Source organism: Durio zibethinus, chromosome 21, assembly GCF_047325235.1.
Source record: "Durio zibethinus cultivar Kanyao isolate XHJ-2024 chromosome 21, ASM4732523v1, whole genome shotgun sequence".
Classification (NCBI taxonomy): Eukaryota; Viridiplantae; Streptophyta; class Magnoliopsida; order Malvales; family Malvaceae; genus Durio; species Durio zibethinus.
In genome coordinates, this window is record NC_143182.1 from 2717529 (window position 1) to 2733774 (window position 16246).

Sequence of the window (16246 nt, forward strand, 5' to 3'; positions counted from 1 at the left end):
CGAAACTGTAAATTGGAAAGTCCAGGGAAATGAATGTAATTATAGACCAAACTAACTGAATTTGTCATAGATCATGTGCAGTATTTACCGTTAAGGTAGAAGAGCTCGGAGGAGTATACAAAATCTAAATCAAATATCACAAAAACGAAATTATCATTTTTATTGTCATTTGCAGTGTTTGTCACCAATATCCATTTTCATAGCAGTTGGGCATATAAACACTTGACAATGAACAATGGAGGGATTTCTTCTCATTTCAATTATGAAATAATTGATCGAAGTGAATATCATCATGGTTACAATATCAACAACGAAACTATACCTTTGAATGATTACATCATCCAAGAAACTCAGTATTTTGGTAGTAGTCTTGATAGACCACCACCACTCTCTGATGACGTGAGAGGAACAGTCGAGAATTCTGAATCAGAATGTTCAAACTGCCGAAAATTTCTTTGAGAAGGTAGGGGGATTGAGTTCTGGATTGGAGAGAAACCAGAAGCAGCAGTTGTTTGGTCAGACACAGATGAACTAGGTCCTGCAGCATTTGGACTTCTTCCATGAAGGTCTTCTCTGGAGCTACTAGCATCTTCCGCTAATTCCCTCTTTTCTCTTTCTTCAGTTTCCTTGAGCAGAAAATCAACCCACAGATCTGCAATAGACTGAGGAGAAAAAGATGCTTCAGTCTTGGATTTTCAACTGTCCTCGTACTAAAATTGAAAAAGGAGGCGGAGCTATATTGATGGTGGCAGCTGATCAGGTCAAGGCTGAGCTATATGTGATGATTTTGAACATTCACATTTTCATTGAATTGGGTTGAGTCAGCTTTTACCCTCTAATGCTCACCCAAGTTCTAGATTCTGGTAGCATCACTGGATTAAAGAGATAAGAGACTGTCCTCTAATGGAAGACATGATATTTAACACATTTAATGTACAGAGTATTGATTTATTTCTCCTTCCTTCCTTTTTTTTTTTCCTATACTTTTGCTTGGGGAAACATGTACAGATTTTCGACCATATATTGTCAATTGTCAAAGCTAAATCCCAGGCTCAGTTGCAAAATTTTCTAAGGAAGAGCAAAATTAAATGCTAGAGTTAGAGATCTGTTAAATAGTGTGAACACTAAGGTGACCAAGGAACATAAGATTACCTCCCAAGAGTGGCAATCATAAATGTTAAGAAGGGAGAGGTGGGGTTATTGAGGATTTGTTTACAGGGGTGTATATAGGTTGCCAGCACTAACACACTGCCCACTCCGGACAGCAAAACTTAATTAATAATTTGGGAACCTTGAATGCTACGTGACTTGCATGTCATGGATAGTGAAAAATGCAATGGGTTTCAGAGCCTACAGGTTGACACATTAGGCCCTAATACTATTTATCTTGAACTATGCTCTGAACCAATACTGCAGAAAGAAACCAAATTTCAACAGTTTCGTCATAAATTATTGAAACAGCTAAATACGAAACATTATTTGTCCAAAGAAATTGGACAATCAGTTTTCTGAACAAGGTAAAAAGATACCTGGTTATCAGAGGCCATATTTGCATGTACTTCAGCTGAGCTTCCACCCCAGATACCACCAACCAAACGACCAGGTAGACCCAAAACACCCCGGACAACACCTTTGCCAGCACCATGTTGAGCAACACCTATCCTCTGCTTGTCTTCATCCGAGAACCCCAGCATCCGAACCATAAGATCCAAAACCTAGAATTCATATGAATGTTTGTAAGTGCAGGAGACAGCATCTATTTTAACCCAGAAGTGCAGTTGAGATCAGTGCCGTAAATGATGTAAGCTATCCTACTGTGCCACAGCCTTGATTATCAAATATTAGTAAACAAAGGGAAATGAGTAGAGAAAATTCATTTTCTAGTTTTGTTGCAAAATTACTCGAACCATTATACCTCTTTGCTGTGGTTTCTCTGGAAGTAGGTCACAAGTAGTTTGATCACAATACGCCTGAAAAAATATTAGTCACATTATTAACATTCTAATAATCCAATGACACAGAAAATAATAAAAGAATAATATAATAATTCAAATATACTCAATAGAGATAGAAGAAGTTGGCATCAGTTAACAGCTACTATCATGGTTAAGCTGGTTTTGAAGATCAACTGTTGCAGAAACAACACATCTCGGTTCTGAACTTTACCCCACCAGTAACGGCCAAAGAAGTTCAGCATAGGGTCCACCTTCATTGAAGGCTTATTTTTATTTGAAGGTAGATGGCTATTTTCTTGATAAAGAAGTTTCTTTACATGGCATAGAATGCTATTCAATTTAATGCAAATGATGCAATCTATTATCAAAAGGGGGTTTCATCAGTCCATCAACAGAAAAGATAGCTCCCATCCCAAAATTAAAGAGAAGAAAACTGAGAGCATATATTCATGTACATACATCCAGTTCTAACATGTAGACAATTCCTCATGGTAAGAATCTGATTCAACATTTAAAAAGGCTAACCTGTCAACAAGATAATCAGAGTCCATAGACATTCTGTTAAGCCTAGTCATGCTCTGCTCAAGAGCACGCCTTAGTTTTCCATTATCTTCCTCAAGCTTGTTTATTCTGGTTTTCCTTTCTGCTAGCATCCTTTCAGTTTGCGAAAGCTTCACCAGTATTTCTTCCTTTTCCCGCTTTGATAATTCTGCATGTTCATCTGCATCCTGGAGAATGCATAAATGATCAGAAAGGAGAAGCATGGAAAAGCACTTTGACCTCAAGACACATGCTTTTCCACATTTAGAAATCAGGAAAGAAATTGCAAGGTAACTAAACAGCATATCTGATATACAGAATAAAACTCGTAAGTCCCATTTTTTACTTAACCCATTAATTTAGAGAAGCAATTAACAAGGATGGAGGACTATACTCTGAGAAGACCAGAAAGTCTAGCTGATTCTTCTCTTGCCAGAGCCAAATCCCGCTCCAAATGTTCCTATAACAGAATAATATTAGCATTAAAAACTAAGTTTTATTTGGCCACCGCTTTTGAGAATGTCTGTACATACATAATACTAAACATTTACTTACCTTAGCTTCAATTTCAGCATAGTACTGACCAAGAGCGGTTTGAAGATTTAGTAGTTCAACATCTTTTGCATCTATTGTTCTTATACAGTTTGCAAGTTTCTTATTCAGATCATCAATGATTTCCTTACACTTCTGAATTTCATTGTTGTTTATCATCTTAACTTCCTCCTGATTTGCCATTCCCAACTTCAGGGCTTTCTCCAAATGTACAATTTGAGCTCTTTGATATTCATTGCTGTCCCGAAGTTCCTCAATAATTTTGCTATCTTCATCCATTTTTTCTGATTCTTCAGATTCCTAGAAAATATTCCAGCAAGAGAAACCATCTTCAATTTTGACTGCAGAAATCGTAAGAAATTACATTTACTCAAAACACACAGGATCCAGGATCCTCATAGAATCTAGCACAGGAAAGAGAATGTTGAAGTTGATCCTAAAGAAAGCTTAAAAGTTAGGCAACCACACTATTGTTTTTTTCATAGTGGAACGTACCCAACATCCTCATCCAATAAATCTATCACAAAATAGAACATCAACATAGACACTGTAAAATCAAGACTAGAATTTTTAACATAAAAAATCAGAAGTCAGAATTCTTGTTTTATTTTTTCTTTTTTTCCCCATCATGGAGAGGGTGAATTACAGAAACAACGTAGAGCAATATTTTTCATAATATATGGGAATCAAGGCCAGATAATCACCGTTGCATGCAAAGATTAAAGACTAGCTAGTGATTGCAATATCAAATTGTCAAGAGGAACAAATAAATCCAACTGAGTAGAGCATATACTCTACGCTAAACAATTTGGGAGATGCCATTTCACTCTACAAAGTGATAGTAATATCAATTGGTCACGAGAAACAAATAAATCCAATTGAGCAGCATATATTCTACAATAAACAATTTCAGAGATGCCATTATAAGTGAAACTTGAAGATGTATAAGGTTAAATTTTCACCACAAATTCCATAAAAGTTCAGGGGACTGCAACCTTTTCTAGCAAATGCTGCTTAAGACGAGCCAATTCTTGCAAAGCCTTATCCCTTTCACTGCACGTTTCTTTCAGATCTTTTTCCAATTTCTGCAGTGACAGTTCCATTTCTTTCTTTCCAGAAAAATTTCCTGATGAATCTAACTTCTGGTAAAAAAATAGATGCATATGAAAAAATTGATAAAATGGAACAACCACCAATTTAATGTTACTTGAAAGAAACGTAACTCTCTCTCCAAGACATACTCTCACACAGACTCACAAAAAATAAGACCAATAATCAAATTCTATATGGATTAAATTTAGCCAATGCGACACATTGGGCACATGCACACTAAAACCAACCAAATATAGCCCATTAATAGCAAATTGCATATTACCAGAGTCTCTGAAGCATTGGGATCAATCTTGCTGGTTAAAGATCTCCTGGTACTCTCCAGAGCCGCCTTGAGTTCATTCTTCTCCATCTATGAGAGGATACAAATGGAAGTAAATTCAGGATATTAATATAAAAGAGCAATATATTTTTCATTGATGATGATACATTTCTCCAAATGGCAACAAAATTAACAAGGAAAGCAGGTATCAACCTTTAGATGAGTGTTTTCATTCTCCAAGGTGGCAATCACTCTTTTCAAATTGTCATGTTTATCATCTGCACTTTCATTCTCCCGTCTATTCAACTCCATTTGCAAACGTCTTATTTCTATTATTTTCTCATTCAATTCATTGCGCATTTTGCTCAACTCTGTGAAGCTCTGTCAATGTTCAATAGATCAAGAATATTTGACAATAACTCATAAGTGAAAGAAAAACAGAGAAGAGCTTATGAATGATTCCTTTAGCCATGGAACAAATGAGGAACTCAGAATGGCCTTTTAACTAAGATAGATCAAAATGATTTTCTACATCCCAAACGCAACTCAAATGAAGAACACAATCACATAAAGTAGCAACCACTAACAAACTAATAAAATTAGTACATATGTAACAACACATAAAACATCCATAAAAACATACTAATTTCAAGGAACACCCTAATACCAGGATTGAGGCTAAAAATACAGAAACAAATTATACTATTGGAAACATGCTAATGTGAGGCAATACAAAGCACGTAAAACTCGTCATCACTATTCTTATAGATAATTAACTGTAAAAGCCTGTGAAGACTACCTGAATCAGAGAAAATAAAATGTTCAACTTTGTCGTACTTAAAAGTAACCATTAAGGTTCTATAAAAAAAAGGTTAAATTTTACGTAGATAATTAAGTGTAAAAGCCTATGAAGACTACCTGAATCGGAGAAAATAAAATGTTCAATTTTGACATACTTAAAAGTAACCATTAAGGCTCTATTAAAAAAAAGGTTAAAGGTTACTTTATGCAGCCAAATCAATGATAATGTCTATCAATGCCAACCAATTCAGAAGCTTACTTTATCCTTGTCTGACTTCAGTAACTTAAGCTCCTCCTGAAAAGACTCATTCAGCTTGTGCTCCTCTGGAAATTTAAAATAAAGAAAAAAGAAGGAAAAAAGGAGATTATTTTTCCTTTGTTTGACAATGGGTGATATAGCAAGTATCATAATTGGGTCTTCAAGGTGTACAAATATACCTTGTAATCTTATCTGTAGATTCGCTAATTTATCTTGTTCTTTTTCAAGTTCCATCTTTAACTGCTTTATTTGTAATTCATGACTAGCTTGAACTGCCTCCAGGGACTTATTTTTCTCTTCCAGCAAATCTGCAAGCTCCTAGAAGGCATTTATATATCTTTTTGTCAAGTTCACTCATTATCTAAACAACCATATAGAAGTATGGATGAAAATGTTCTATATTGGAATAAAATGGACAAAATCAATAGAACGGGCATATTATACCCTGTAAAAGGGGGGAAAATAAAACAGCAGAAGGGTGCATGCACCAGGTGTACACCAATTATATCCAGACAGCATAATAATGCCTCTTATTACAAAATAGAACAAAATGAACAGTGCCATTACCTTTTCTTTTCCATCGTGTCTATAGGTAAGACCATTAGACATTTGGTTTCCAGCATTACGATTTTTTACTAGACTTGTTGGCTTATACTGTCGGTTTGGTGACATATCACCATTTCCCTGCATAAATTTCCAAAGTCAATCGGCCAATAACCAATGGTTTATTTCTGACTTGGTGGAAGAAGAACCAAAATTCAAGACAAACTCAATAGATCAACATATCCAGTGGAAATAAATGCATGTTCCAGTACAAGAGTAACAAAAAAATTCAACAATAATACATGCATGTTACTTAATTGAGCCACCAAACCATCCGAGTATACTAGCCAACTCATTTCATAGAGGATAAACGTCAAGACCTTGTTATAAGAATTAAAAGACCAATTTCTCATTCTTAGACAAAGAGCTTATCTCTACATTCAAGTTTCTATGACATCCGCTTCATGGGAGATTGCCAAAGTTATGAAAACACAATAAAATGAAATCCCATTTTATCTATATCTGCTTCTTGCACGATAATTACAGCATAAATTACATCAGAAACAGCACCCTCACTGGCAACATCATGTTAGCTTAAAAGTGAATTATTACATGAAACTACAGATGACTTAGAATTGAGGAACCTATTGCATGAATTTCACAATTTCTCAATAAAGCATTAAATCTCAGACAACTCTAACTGAGACTCTAGTACCTTGAGTGCATTAATTCCATTCCTTGATAATTTGGAACTTTCGCTTCTAGCTGTGCTCAGAGCTGCATTTGTCACATTCAAATTTTGTTTCAATGAGCCATTCTCTTGGTTCAGTCTGGAAATTAGCTCCTGGAAGCAGATATGTTAATAGAACGCCTCTAAGATTAGCAAGGCAGGCAGTGTATGACATGAGTTATAGAAACAATCATGATAGGAAAAGAATGGAGATACTAACTCTAAGCATGATATATGATGTAACACATAATCTGCCATTTTGTAATCCTCTTCAGCTAACACCCATAACTTTGGAGTTTGGACAACCCCAAAAAGATATTTTAGCCAGAAGGTTCAACTTAAGTGACAAGGATTTGCAATTCAAATGACCAATCTAACATCAAGTACAGTTTACAAAGTTCTCAGGATGTATCACAAAGGAAAACAGCAGCATTCACCCTTTTTTTTTTTTAATTTCTATATGGCTCCCGCTAACCCAAACGTTCCTCTTAGGCCTCTTGTAGTACTAACTGATAAACTGATATTTCAATTCAGTTTTGAAAATTATTTATTATTTGAGCATTAAATGCAGAATCATAAGTCAAGTATTTGTTAAATTCAATTGTAAAATGGATGATAAAAGCAAAATGCTTCATTAAAATTAGTAACACATTATGGATCCCAAATATGATGAATGAAAAACAATTTTAATTATTTGCATTATTATCATTTATAAGATTTGAACTTTAGACCAATTTGAGAGATAAAATACAAGAACTACAACCAGCTATCGGGTACCTCTTTTTCTTTTAACAAAGCCGCATAATTGACTGATAAAGCCTTAATTTCTGCCTCAGAATCCTGAAGCTTCTTAATTTCTTCTCTGTATCTTTCAATCTACCAAAAAAAAAAAAGAAAAGAGACAGTTTAGTTATCACGAATGAAGACAGGAACACCACAAATGCCACACCTACTAGTATGGTAGCATCCATGAGATTAAAGAATAAAAAATCATGCTTACAAATTGACTCAGTCAAAAAGCAGCCGGAATGCTTGACACTAAAACAGGTCCATATGAAACCCCAAAATTGGTTCAGTTTCAAACCTAAGCCATTCATAATTCAAAAAATTATAGTATACACCATAGTACAAACTTCAATCAGTTTTTCTAACTATTTATCACTCAAATATAAAAATTACTATACCAAAAAGCATTAAACCCAGCTACTTGGGTTCTAGAGGTTCTCAATCAACACCAAGGACTCAAGAACTATCCCCGTGACCAATGTTACTAGGAAAACTCGTTAGACTCATAATAATAATCAAATAAAAGTTCCATGCATTGATATAAGGATCCTTGAACTACATCAGCACTATTTCATGCTATTAAGAACTTCGAACTTCACCAAGAATATATAAGCAATAGATAATGAAAAGAAATTAAGCCATGAATATTTAGAAATTGAATTTATCTAGTCAAAGTTTTGGATCTACCATTGGGTCTCCTACAAACAGAAGTAATAACCAATGCAAAATATCGAATTCACAATACAGGTTAATTTCACGCCTAAGCTATGATTCCACAAAACCTGATTCCAGATTGCTCAGAAAAAAAAAAAAAAGTTACCTACTCGGTGATAAATCCCTAATCAAAGACCGATACTAAAATCCTCAACTAATAGCCACAATGCACTCATTCCTAAACTCAAAACTGTAGAATCTCAACTAATATCATTCCATAAATTTTCAAAGGCATCGAACAACCAACTGAATCTACTCAAAGCTCCGTGAAATAAAAACATGAAATATTATTAAAAAAAATTCAAGCACAAAAAGTAAATGCAGTAATACCTCAGAATTAACCGGCGAATCAATTCCATTGGCGACCGGAGAGAGGGAAACGGGCTTTGAATGGGCAAACCTATGAGAATTCCGTCTCTCAAAGAATGTCGAATCGTCTCCGTTTCCCGAGCCATAGATCTCGAGTTCTTCGTCGTCACCGTCATGCACATCAAGCGCGATCTTATTCAAATTCTCTTTCAAATTCGCAATCGAACTCCACATCTTCCAAAGCTACGGCAATCAATTTGTACAAATAAAAGAATACTTGTAATTATTCAAGAAAAAAAGGAGGGTTTTGAAAATATCTAATATTTTCTTCAATGAAATTAGGGCAAACAAAATTGATATACTGAATAACGTGCCAAGGAAGATTGAATTTGATTGAGGATTTAGTTTTTGCAGGTAGATCTGATTGATAAATAAGAAAAACAGTAATTTTAGTTTTTAAAAAAGGTTTAGATCAGCCTGGCGCATATGAAACGGGTACCTCCCCTTTCGTTTGGGACGGTACGACTACCGACTTGTTATTTATACAGGTAAGGCGGTCGAAATTTTACGCGAAAAGAATCGTAACGGCTTCCATCTTTGAAAATAAAGTAAAAAAAAATTTTTGTTCAATTACTGGAAATTTGGAAATAGAAACATAAATAATAAATAAAAAGTTACAAACAAATATTTTATTTGGATCACAACATTTATGGACTATCCTTTAAAAAAAGAATTAGACTAAATTTTTATATTTTTATAGTATTTTTTGACAAAATTTTAAAGTAGTATACGTGGAAAACCGGATTGGTTTATTGGGCCTGAGCCAGAACCTACAGTTAGCGGGCTTCTCTATCGCCACAATGAATATCCAGCTCGCTCTTTATAACGAGAAACCACCCACCTTTTCTCGCGCTGTTTAGGGTTTGGGTTCTTGTGTGCGACTTCTCCTTCCTCTACTTTGTTCCACTTTCTCTCCCTCTCTGTTTCCCTATTTTTTTTTTTTTTATCGTTTCCGTTCTCTTTTTATCGGTTAAAAAGTTGGGATCCATGCGATGAAGATAACGCCTGGAAAGGAAATTCGATTGTGGAGTAGTTCATAACTGTTCTGCAAGATGAATCCTTGATTTTCTGGTTCGTATTCACTGAGCATCAGTTTCTTTCTCCAGGTTTTCGATTTATAAAATCGGTCTCTGTCCCCTGTCTTTTTGGTTGCAAACAGCAATTTTCTATTCGGAGAAACGAAGGACCTATGGATGGAGTGCGATAACAATGCACTTTAATCCAAGTTTGCCTTCGGAAATCGATATTGAAATTGGATCATCCGAACCAACCTTCATTTTCGGTTCGGTGTGTTATTCGGGTCTGATTTTCGAACATTTTTATTCTTAACAAAATGGGAATGATTTTTTTTTTTTTTTTGCAGCGGCGAAGGTTCCAGCAGGGAGGTGAGAACTCGATGAATTGAGACCTCTCTAACAAATTAACCAAAATGACCTCGCAAATGTATTTTGCCGAATCGTAGGATGCCCAATCAGTCTATTTTTGGAGCGTCTTGAACCCTAGGCTACATTCACTTCTCTTTTCCAAAACTCGTTTCTGTTTTCTTTTTCTTTTTTCTGTGTTTCGAAGCGTTTTTTAGGCAGAACATTCAAAGCAAAAATCAAACCCAAACATTTTCAATTGAATGTTCCAAGAGCTAGAGGTCTGTAAACTGGAGCAATGAAAAAACAAGTTGAGAATGAAAGAAGGTACAAAAATGCAAGAGGAGGATGTAGGATTTTGAAGATGGAACCCCATTAATATTTGGTTAGACTCTTTCAGCGAAGAAATAAAAAAAAACTTGATTGGCAGCAGCCTAGCCTATGCCAGAAGTAAAGGGTGCCAGAAATTAATTTTGAAACTAATCTCCAAAAAAAAAAAAAATTAAAAAAGGACTGAAAATGATCAGGAAACAGGAGAACTAAAAAAAAAAGGATTTTATCAATTCCTTTTTTGGAGGTTTAAAATGGCTGCTGTAATTGTATCAATGTTGCTATACAAGAAAAAATGCCTGTACACGGGTCGTACTTGATACAGCATCCATGCAATCTAACAATCCCCCTCAACTTAGCAGACTAATAAGGTGTCATTTAGGCCTTACCGGGTATGAATATGATGCTCATATTTTATCAGCTGGAGGTGGTGGGTGAAACTAGTGACCTTGGATGCGGCTGCACTGAAGTTGTATGGAAGCGTAATAAGTTGCTATTCAAATGCTCTTGTGCTTTCTAATGCAACATAAAATAGATGGTGACTCTAACCAAAAAGTGGAAATGGAGGCTTAATTGTTCATTCCGATATCTTTTTCTCTTTCATTTCTATATTCATCAACTACAAGTGCAGAAAATTTCGCTTTGAAATGCAATTGAACTAGTACCTTATGTCTAAAAACATTAATGATTAATGAAGTGCGCTGCAGGAAAGTTTGCTATACTTACCTTCCTTCTGGTCTGATATGGGCATCCTTTGTCCTTCTAACCTGCATGTGAAGATTCAATAAATGGAGATGAGTATGAAAATGCAGCTGAATACAGATGCTTGTATATGCATGCATCAGCCATCAAACTTGCACCATTCATGCTCATAGAAAAAGCAAACTGCCTGCAAACACTGGCATTCGTATACTCCGCTTGAAAGAAAAACATAGTGCCAAGCACCAATGCATCTAGACTTTTGAAGAAAAGTAGCTGAACCTACCTCAATAATCGTGCCCATGTCGGTATTGCTTCCATGGTAATAGTGATAGAACTCAATTGTTAAATTGATTAAAGAATCATAGGCCCCAGTGTAACCATATCCCTATTAGTGATGTATTTTTCCAGATTCCTTATTAGTGATTGTACTAGAGTCCTCATTTGGTGTTATTTGGTCTTTGCTCTCCTTGTTCTCAAGTTGATCACAGATAAGATCTTTTGAGAGGGGTCTTTGATTCTGAGTGACCTTCCTAGTTTCTTCGGCAGTTGCAATGGCATCTTTAGCAGCATCTGTATCAGCTACCATCAAAGCTTGTTTCTCCTATTCCTCAACTGCAGCTTGAACTTTCTCAAGAAACTTGTCATCCTCCTCTGGAAGAAAATGGCCTGCACAAGTTGGAAGCAACCTTAAAATTTCACTAGAACCTGAGACAGTATAACCTGTTGATATCATAGATATATAAACACTCTAATGCGCACAGAGCAGGGACTCCTTATTTTAATTATGGAAAATTCAGGTAAAAGTTTTGGAATATGAAAGTCAATCTTCCGTATTGTATTTTGTAATGGATGTTTCTGAAGGTATTAATTCTCAATTAATATGTAAAATATAAAGCACATGAACTCAGACTTAGAAGGAAATGCACAAATTTACCCACAGAAAAATAAAAAAAGAGCATCTATCATAAGCCAGCGTACGAGTTGTTGGATTTAGCAGCTAAAGTCAATATTACATAGTGCACTTTGATACAGGTTGAAGAAAGAAGTATAAAAGAAACCAAATAATCTAATCACAAGACACAGAAGCTAATTCAGTCTAACAACTTAAAGCCTGTATAATTTATAATACCTTGTTTCTTCAATTTCTGGATCCTCATGAAACGCAAATCTTGCAGCTTTTCCACAATCAAAACTAGCTCAAGCTGACATATAAAACATACTATAAGAATAGACAAAACGTATAGAGAAAATAGCGAAAATAAAAAGGAAAGAAAAGAAAAGACACCCCTAAAATTAGCATTTTTCTAATGTTAATCTTGCTAGAAAAGACATATTGAGAGAAAATCTACAAAAAGTGTTGTATCAAAAGTACATAGGAGAAGCATCGAGGAGGTTTTTGCAATCAAACTGTCATGCTACTATCACGTTGAAAAGTGGACAATAAATTATAAACTAACAGCAGATAAGAAACTTCTCATATTGATGGTGAGAAGAAAACAGTGCCATACCAAACATATCAGTATGTGTTAGCATGCTTCTTACCATGAAATTTTTGTACATATAGTAAATTATTAATTAATTTTATTGTCCTGGGCCAAACAGAAACAAGAAAGACAAAAAGGTTACCAGAACATTTTGCAATGACTTTACCTCGGATTCTAGTCTCTCTTTTTTTTCCTTTGGCTTTAAGCTTTGCTATTTCGTACATCTTTTCCACCTGCAAATCAACTTACCTCAGTTATTACTAAGTGAAAACAGTTTACAACAATGAAAATCAGTCGTAGGTTAGTAGCAAGAAACCCTTCCAGAAACACCAAATCACAGAACCTTGCGGCTTGCAATGTCCCTTGCAATCTCTCTGGCTCTCCATTCATCAGCTTCTCGATCAGCTCGATCAAATCGTTCATGCTCCTAGCATTCATAACAACAACAACAACAAGTGAGCCACTTTAAACACAAGCCAAGAGAAAAAAGCAACGTCAGGACAAACCTTACTATGACAAATCAAGCAAAACAACCTTTGCAAGCAATTCTGCAAATCGTTTCCTCTTTCTTTTCCTCCAAAGTTTATTCCTTTTAGACATCTTAATTTTATTGGTCGGTCTAGCTGCTGCTGATTTCTCCTCCCACGGGTTCGCTTCATCCACCACATATCTAAAGGGCTCCAACTGAACTCTTAGCTTTGACATCAAAGAATTCCCCGCTTCCATAGAAAGTGATTCTTGGGTTTCCAAAATAATCCTCCTATCTTCTAGATACTTCAAGAACTCGGAAACAGAAAGGTACGTTTACCCATTTTTAATCATCGTTAGTATTTCCAGCTCCTTTTGCCTTTGGAACTGTTGAATTTTATTACAGTCAGAAAATAAAATTGAAAAGAATACAGCATTGATAGTTGATGCTATTGAATCATTTTAAAAACCAGAACTAACGTACATTGCATTGGCAAGATTAAGAGAATCTTGCAATTCACTAAGCCGATCACGCACATTTCTGGTCTCCTAAATGTACTCGAATTTGGTGGTTCCGGCGGTAACACTGGGAACCAAGACGGAGCCGTTGCGGGTTGGAAGTGAACCGGATTCGTTGCTAACGATGATTAAAGACTAATCAGTCAGAAATTTTTTTAAAAAAAATGGAATCAAATATTTAATAAAAAATCCTGATATTTAACAGGGATATCCTAAAAATTACTATTTGTCTCCCTTGGATATTCTTCTATCAGATGCTAAAAAATCATTAAATATGTGTATTATAATGATGAAAATAAGATATATGCAATTAAATTGGTTTTTACCAAATTGAAACCTAGAATTAAGGAAACTTAACAGTGAAATGAGCAGTTTAATTTATCTAAACAAAAATAGAAAGAAAATAATACAAATCAAAGTAGATTTTTATATATTTATTATATTATATTAGATTTATACGCATAAAATAATAATTTTTAACATAATTGGTGGGTGAATAATTAAGAATTGTTTCTTAAAGTAAAATTCCTTTCATTAGTCAGATTATCAAAGTAATAATGTGGTAAATAGTAAATTTAATTTTGGGAGTCAATTAATGTAAAAATTTTAATTGATTAACCATAAAATTTTGCATTAACTAATGGATACATGATATAGCATTAATTTAGATGGTCCATAAGTGAAAAAAATAGATTTGTTTTTGCTAATTTTTTTGGATTTTATATATTTATTATATAAGATACTATATAAGATTTCATTTCATTGCAATATTCAAGTTAAGTTATTTTTTTCATTTAAAAACAATTACTTTAGATGTAATTATGTACGTGAATTTTCAGCCAGCGGGCCTGACAATTGGGTGCTAAGAACAGCTTGTGGGCTGTGGCCTATTACTGAACATACAATTTAGAACACTTCGGATCCAATCAGGCTAGAGGTGGACCTTGCAAACCGAAGTTAAACAAGCCCAAGCATCGACCAGAAAATCAGTAAGATGATCATCCAGGTTAAAACATGAATCAAAATGTTCAGAAAAGAGTCATTTGATAAAATGACATTAGAAAAACTAATTTTTGGTATACTCTGGGTGTCTTTGAACTGAATAGACAACAACCAAATGATTAGAAGTTTAGGACATAAGTTCTCAATCCTTTGCCCCTTGTTTTTTTTTTCTGTAAGCAAGACAATTTCTGAAACTTACATCCAAAACTGAGCTCACATAATTTGGAGAACAATTGCACAAATATCTTTGTCCTGTTGAGTTTGTCACAAGACAATTATAACATAAACAGTAATGAATAGTGATTAATAAATGGTACAATCACCATGTGTGTGTGTGTGTGTGTGTGTGTGTTTTACGTCTTTGTTTTGTTAAAGTAACTAATCTCCAAGATTCCAAATGCATGAATCAGAGAAAATATAGCATAAACCATCAATGGACACAAGAAGTCGTATGCTTTGCTACGCTTTCAATGGTAAGAACAACGACATATGGCCGACATTTCCAACGTGCAAGGTATAACAATGTTTTTGGTCCCCCCTCATCCAGGTTTGTCTATGGTGACTTGGCTTGTTTGATTGAGAAATACGTAAAGAGGAACGCCTTTGTTCATAAGATTGCCGTCTCTAACTAGATGATTTTTCAACCAAAAGAATAAAGTTGCTTGACTAATGAACTCGAAATCATTGTCAAAACTACCTGATGAATACATACTAACGATTATGTCCTTGTTCTAAGGTAGTAAATTTCTTGGCATTGCATTTAATGGAGGAGAATAATCAATCCATCATGACTCATCCTCATTTGTTAGGAGATGGTCTGAACAGGGACAATATTTCTGTGTCTGAGAACTCGGATGGAAACCGGAAAGTCTGGTAGTGAAGACAAGAAAGAAGCAGCAAGGACTTGAGTCCCCCCACTTGATAGGCTAGACTTCTAGCTACAAGAGAAAAACAAAACTGCTATAGTGACATTCATTTGGGGTGTTTCTTCGAAGATATGAAAGAAGATCCAAGAAGAGAACAAAAAAAGAAAACGAGAAGCAGAAAGGTGATATCAATGACTGGAATTTTCTCCTAACAAAGCTTGTTCATGTCCCCTTCTCTGTCTGCTTGTTTCATGCAAGAAACACTAGGAAATCGTGTCTCTGTATCAATAATTGAGGTTATTGGCAATTACGTTGACATTAACTAACATTCACACAAGATTTTATGGGGGCAATAAGATTAAAAGGGTTTGCAAAACGAGTTATTTTCGTTCAAGACCAAATTTCTTAAAGAATTTTAAAATACTTTTTGTTCTATATCAGGCACCTTCAAAACCCAAGTTCAGGTTAACTAATTGTAGAGAAACGAGACTCTTTTTTTTTTTTTCCGTCATGTTTCTTTGGGGCATCTTATCATTTTGAGAATTATCAACTATGGACAAAGGTAACCATTGGAATATTGAAAATGGTCCCCTCGAAGCTAGATGAAGTGAAACCTTGGGTGAGACGAATGCATTTTGCTTTCTCCATGCTCTCTAAATAGAAAAAGATAAGAAGAAAAGGCACAAACAAACAAGTTTTTTATTTTAACTTCCAACTTCTAAAAATGAGGCAAATTTACCATTATCTTTGATAGTACTACTTATTTCCTGTAAGCGAATAGATGGTGGTGGCTGAAGCCATGATGAGAATCGCTAGGTCTGGAAAAGCTATAATTTTCCGGACAATTTAATCATGCAGTCCGGATAAGCTGCAAATATTTTAGTTTGAAGGCC

At 35.0% G+C, this 16246-nt stretch overlaps 1 protein-coding gene, 1 long non-coding RNA gene, 1 other non-coding gene and 1 pseudogene across 9 annotated transcripts; 2 read left to right on the forward strand and 2 right to left on the reverse strand.

The window, feature by feature from the left end:
• Positions 1 to 134: 134 nt before the first annotated feature.
• LOC111304791 (golgin candidate 4-like) lies at positions 135 to 9074 on the reverse strand. 6 transcript variants are annotated; one of them, XM_089750565.1, is made up of 16 exons: positions 8583 to 9074; positions 7753 to 7836; positions 7530 to 7628; positions 6738 to 6866; positions 6047 to 6163; positions 5659 to 5797; positions 5480 to 5544; positions 4633 to 4800; positions 4423 to 4509; positions 4043 to 4189; positions 3051 to 3347; positions 2890 to 2955; positions 2481 to 2683; positions 1916 to 1970; positions 1530 to 1715; positions 135 to 662 (listed from the first exon to the last, which is right to left on the reverse strand). In XM_089750565.1, the coding sequence occupies exons 5-16, from the start codon at positions 6149 to 6151 to the stop codon at positions 351 to 353; spliced, it is 1830 nt and encodes a 609-aa protein (XP_089606691.1). In that variant the 5' UTR covers positions 6152 to 6163; positions 6738 to 6866; positions 7530 to 7628; positions 7753 to 7836; positions 8583 to 9074; the 3' UTR covers positions 135 to 350. The 6 variants fall into 6 exon arrangements, with proteins under 6 accessions (XP_089606691.1, XP_022757469.2, XP_089606689.1 ...); XM_022901734.2 differs by lacking the exon at positions 7753 to 7836; XM_089750563.1 differs by lacking the exons at positions 7530 to 7628; positions 7753 to 7836.
• Positions 9075 to 9377: 303 nt separating this feature from the next.
• Positions 9378 to 10898, forward strand: LOC149512767 (uncharacterized). The gene is made up of 2 exons (XR_016331384.1): positions 9378 to 9692; positions 9985 to 10898. It is a non-coding gene; the product is annotated as an uncharacterized LOC149512767 (long non-coding RNA).
• Positions 9985 to 10135, forward strand: LOC149512768 (small nucleolar RNA snoR145). Its single transcript, XR_016331787.1, has one exon. It is a non-coding gene; the product is annotated as a small nucleolar RNA snoR145 (small nucleolar RNA).
• Positions 10899 to 11025: 127 nt separating the features above from the next.
• LOC111306376 (U11/U12 small nuclear ribonucleoprotein 59 kDa protein-like) lies at positions 11026 to 13720 on the reverse strand (annotated as a pseudogene). The gene is made up of 7 exons (XR_016331383.1): positions 13451 to 13720; positions 13005 to 13353; positions 12842 to 12925; positions 12665 to 12731; positions 12144 to 12216; positions 11298 to 11680; positions 11026 to 11079 (listed from the first exon to the last, which is right to left on the reverse strand). The product of XR_016331383.1 is annotated as a U11/U12 small nuclear ribonucleoprotein 59 kDa protein-like (transcript).
• Between the last annotated feature and the right edge of the window lie 2526 nt (positions 13721 to 16246).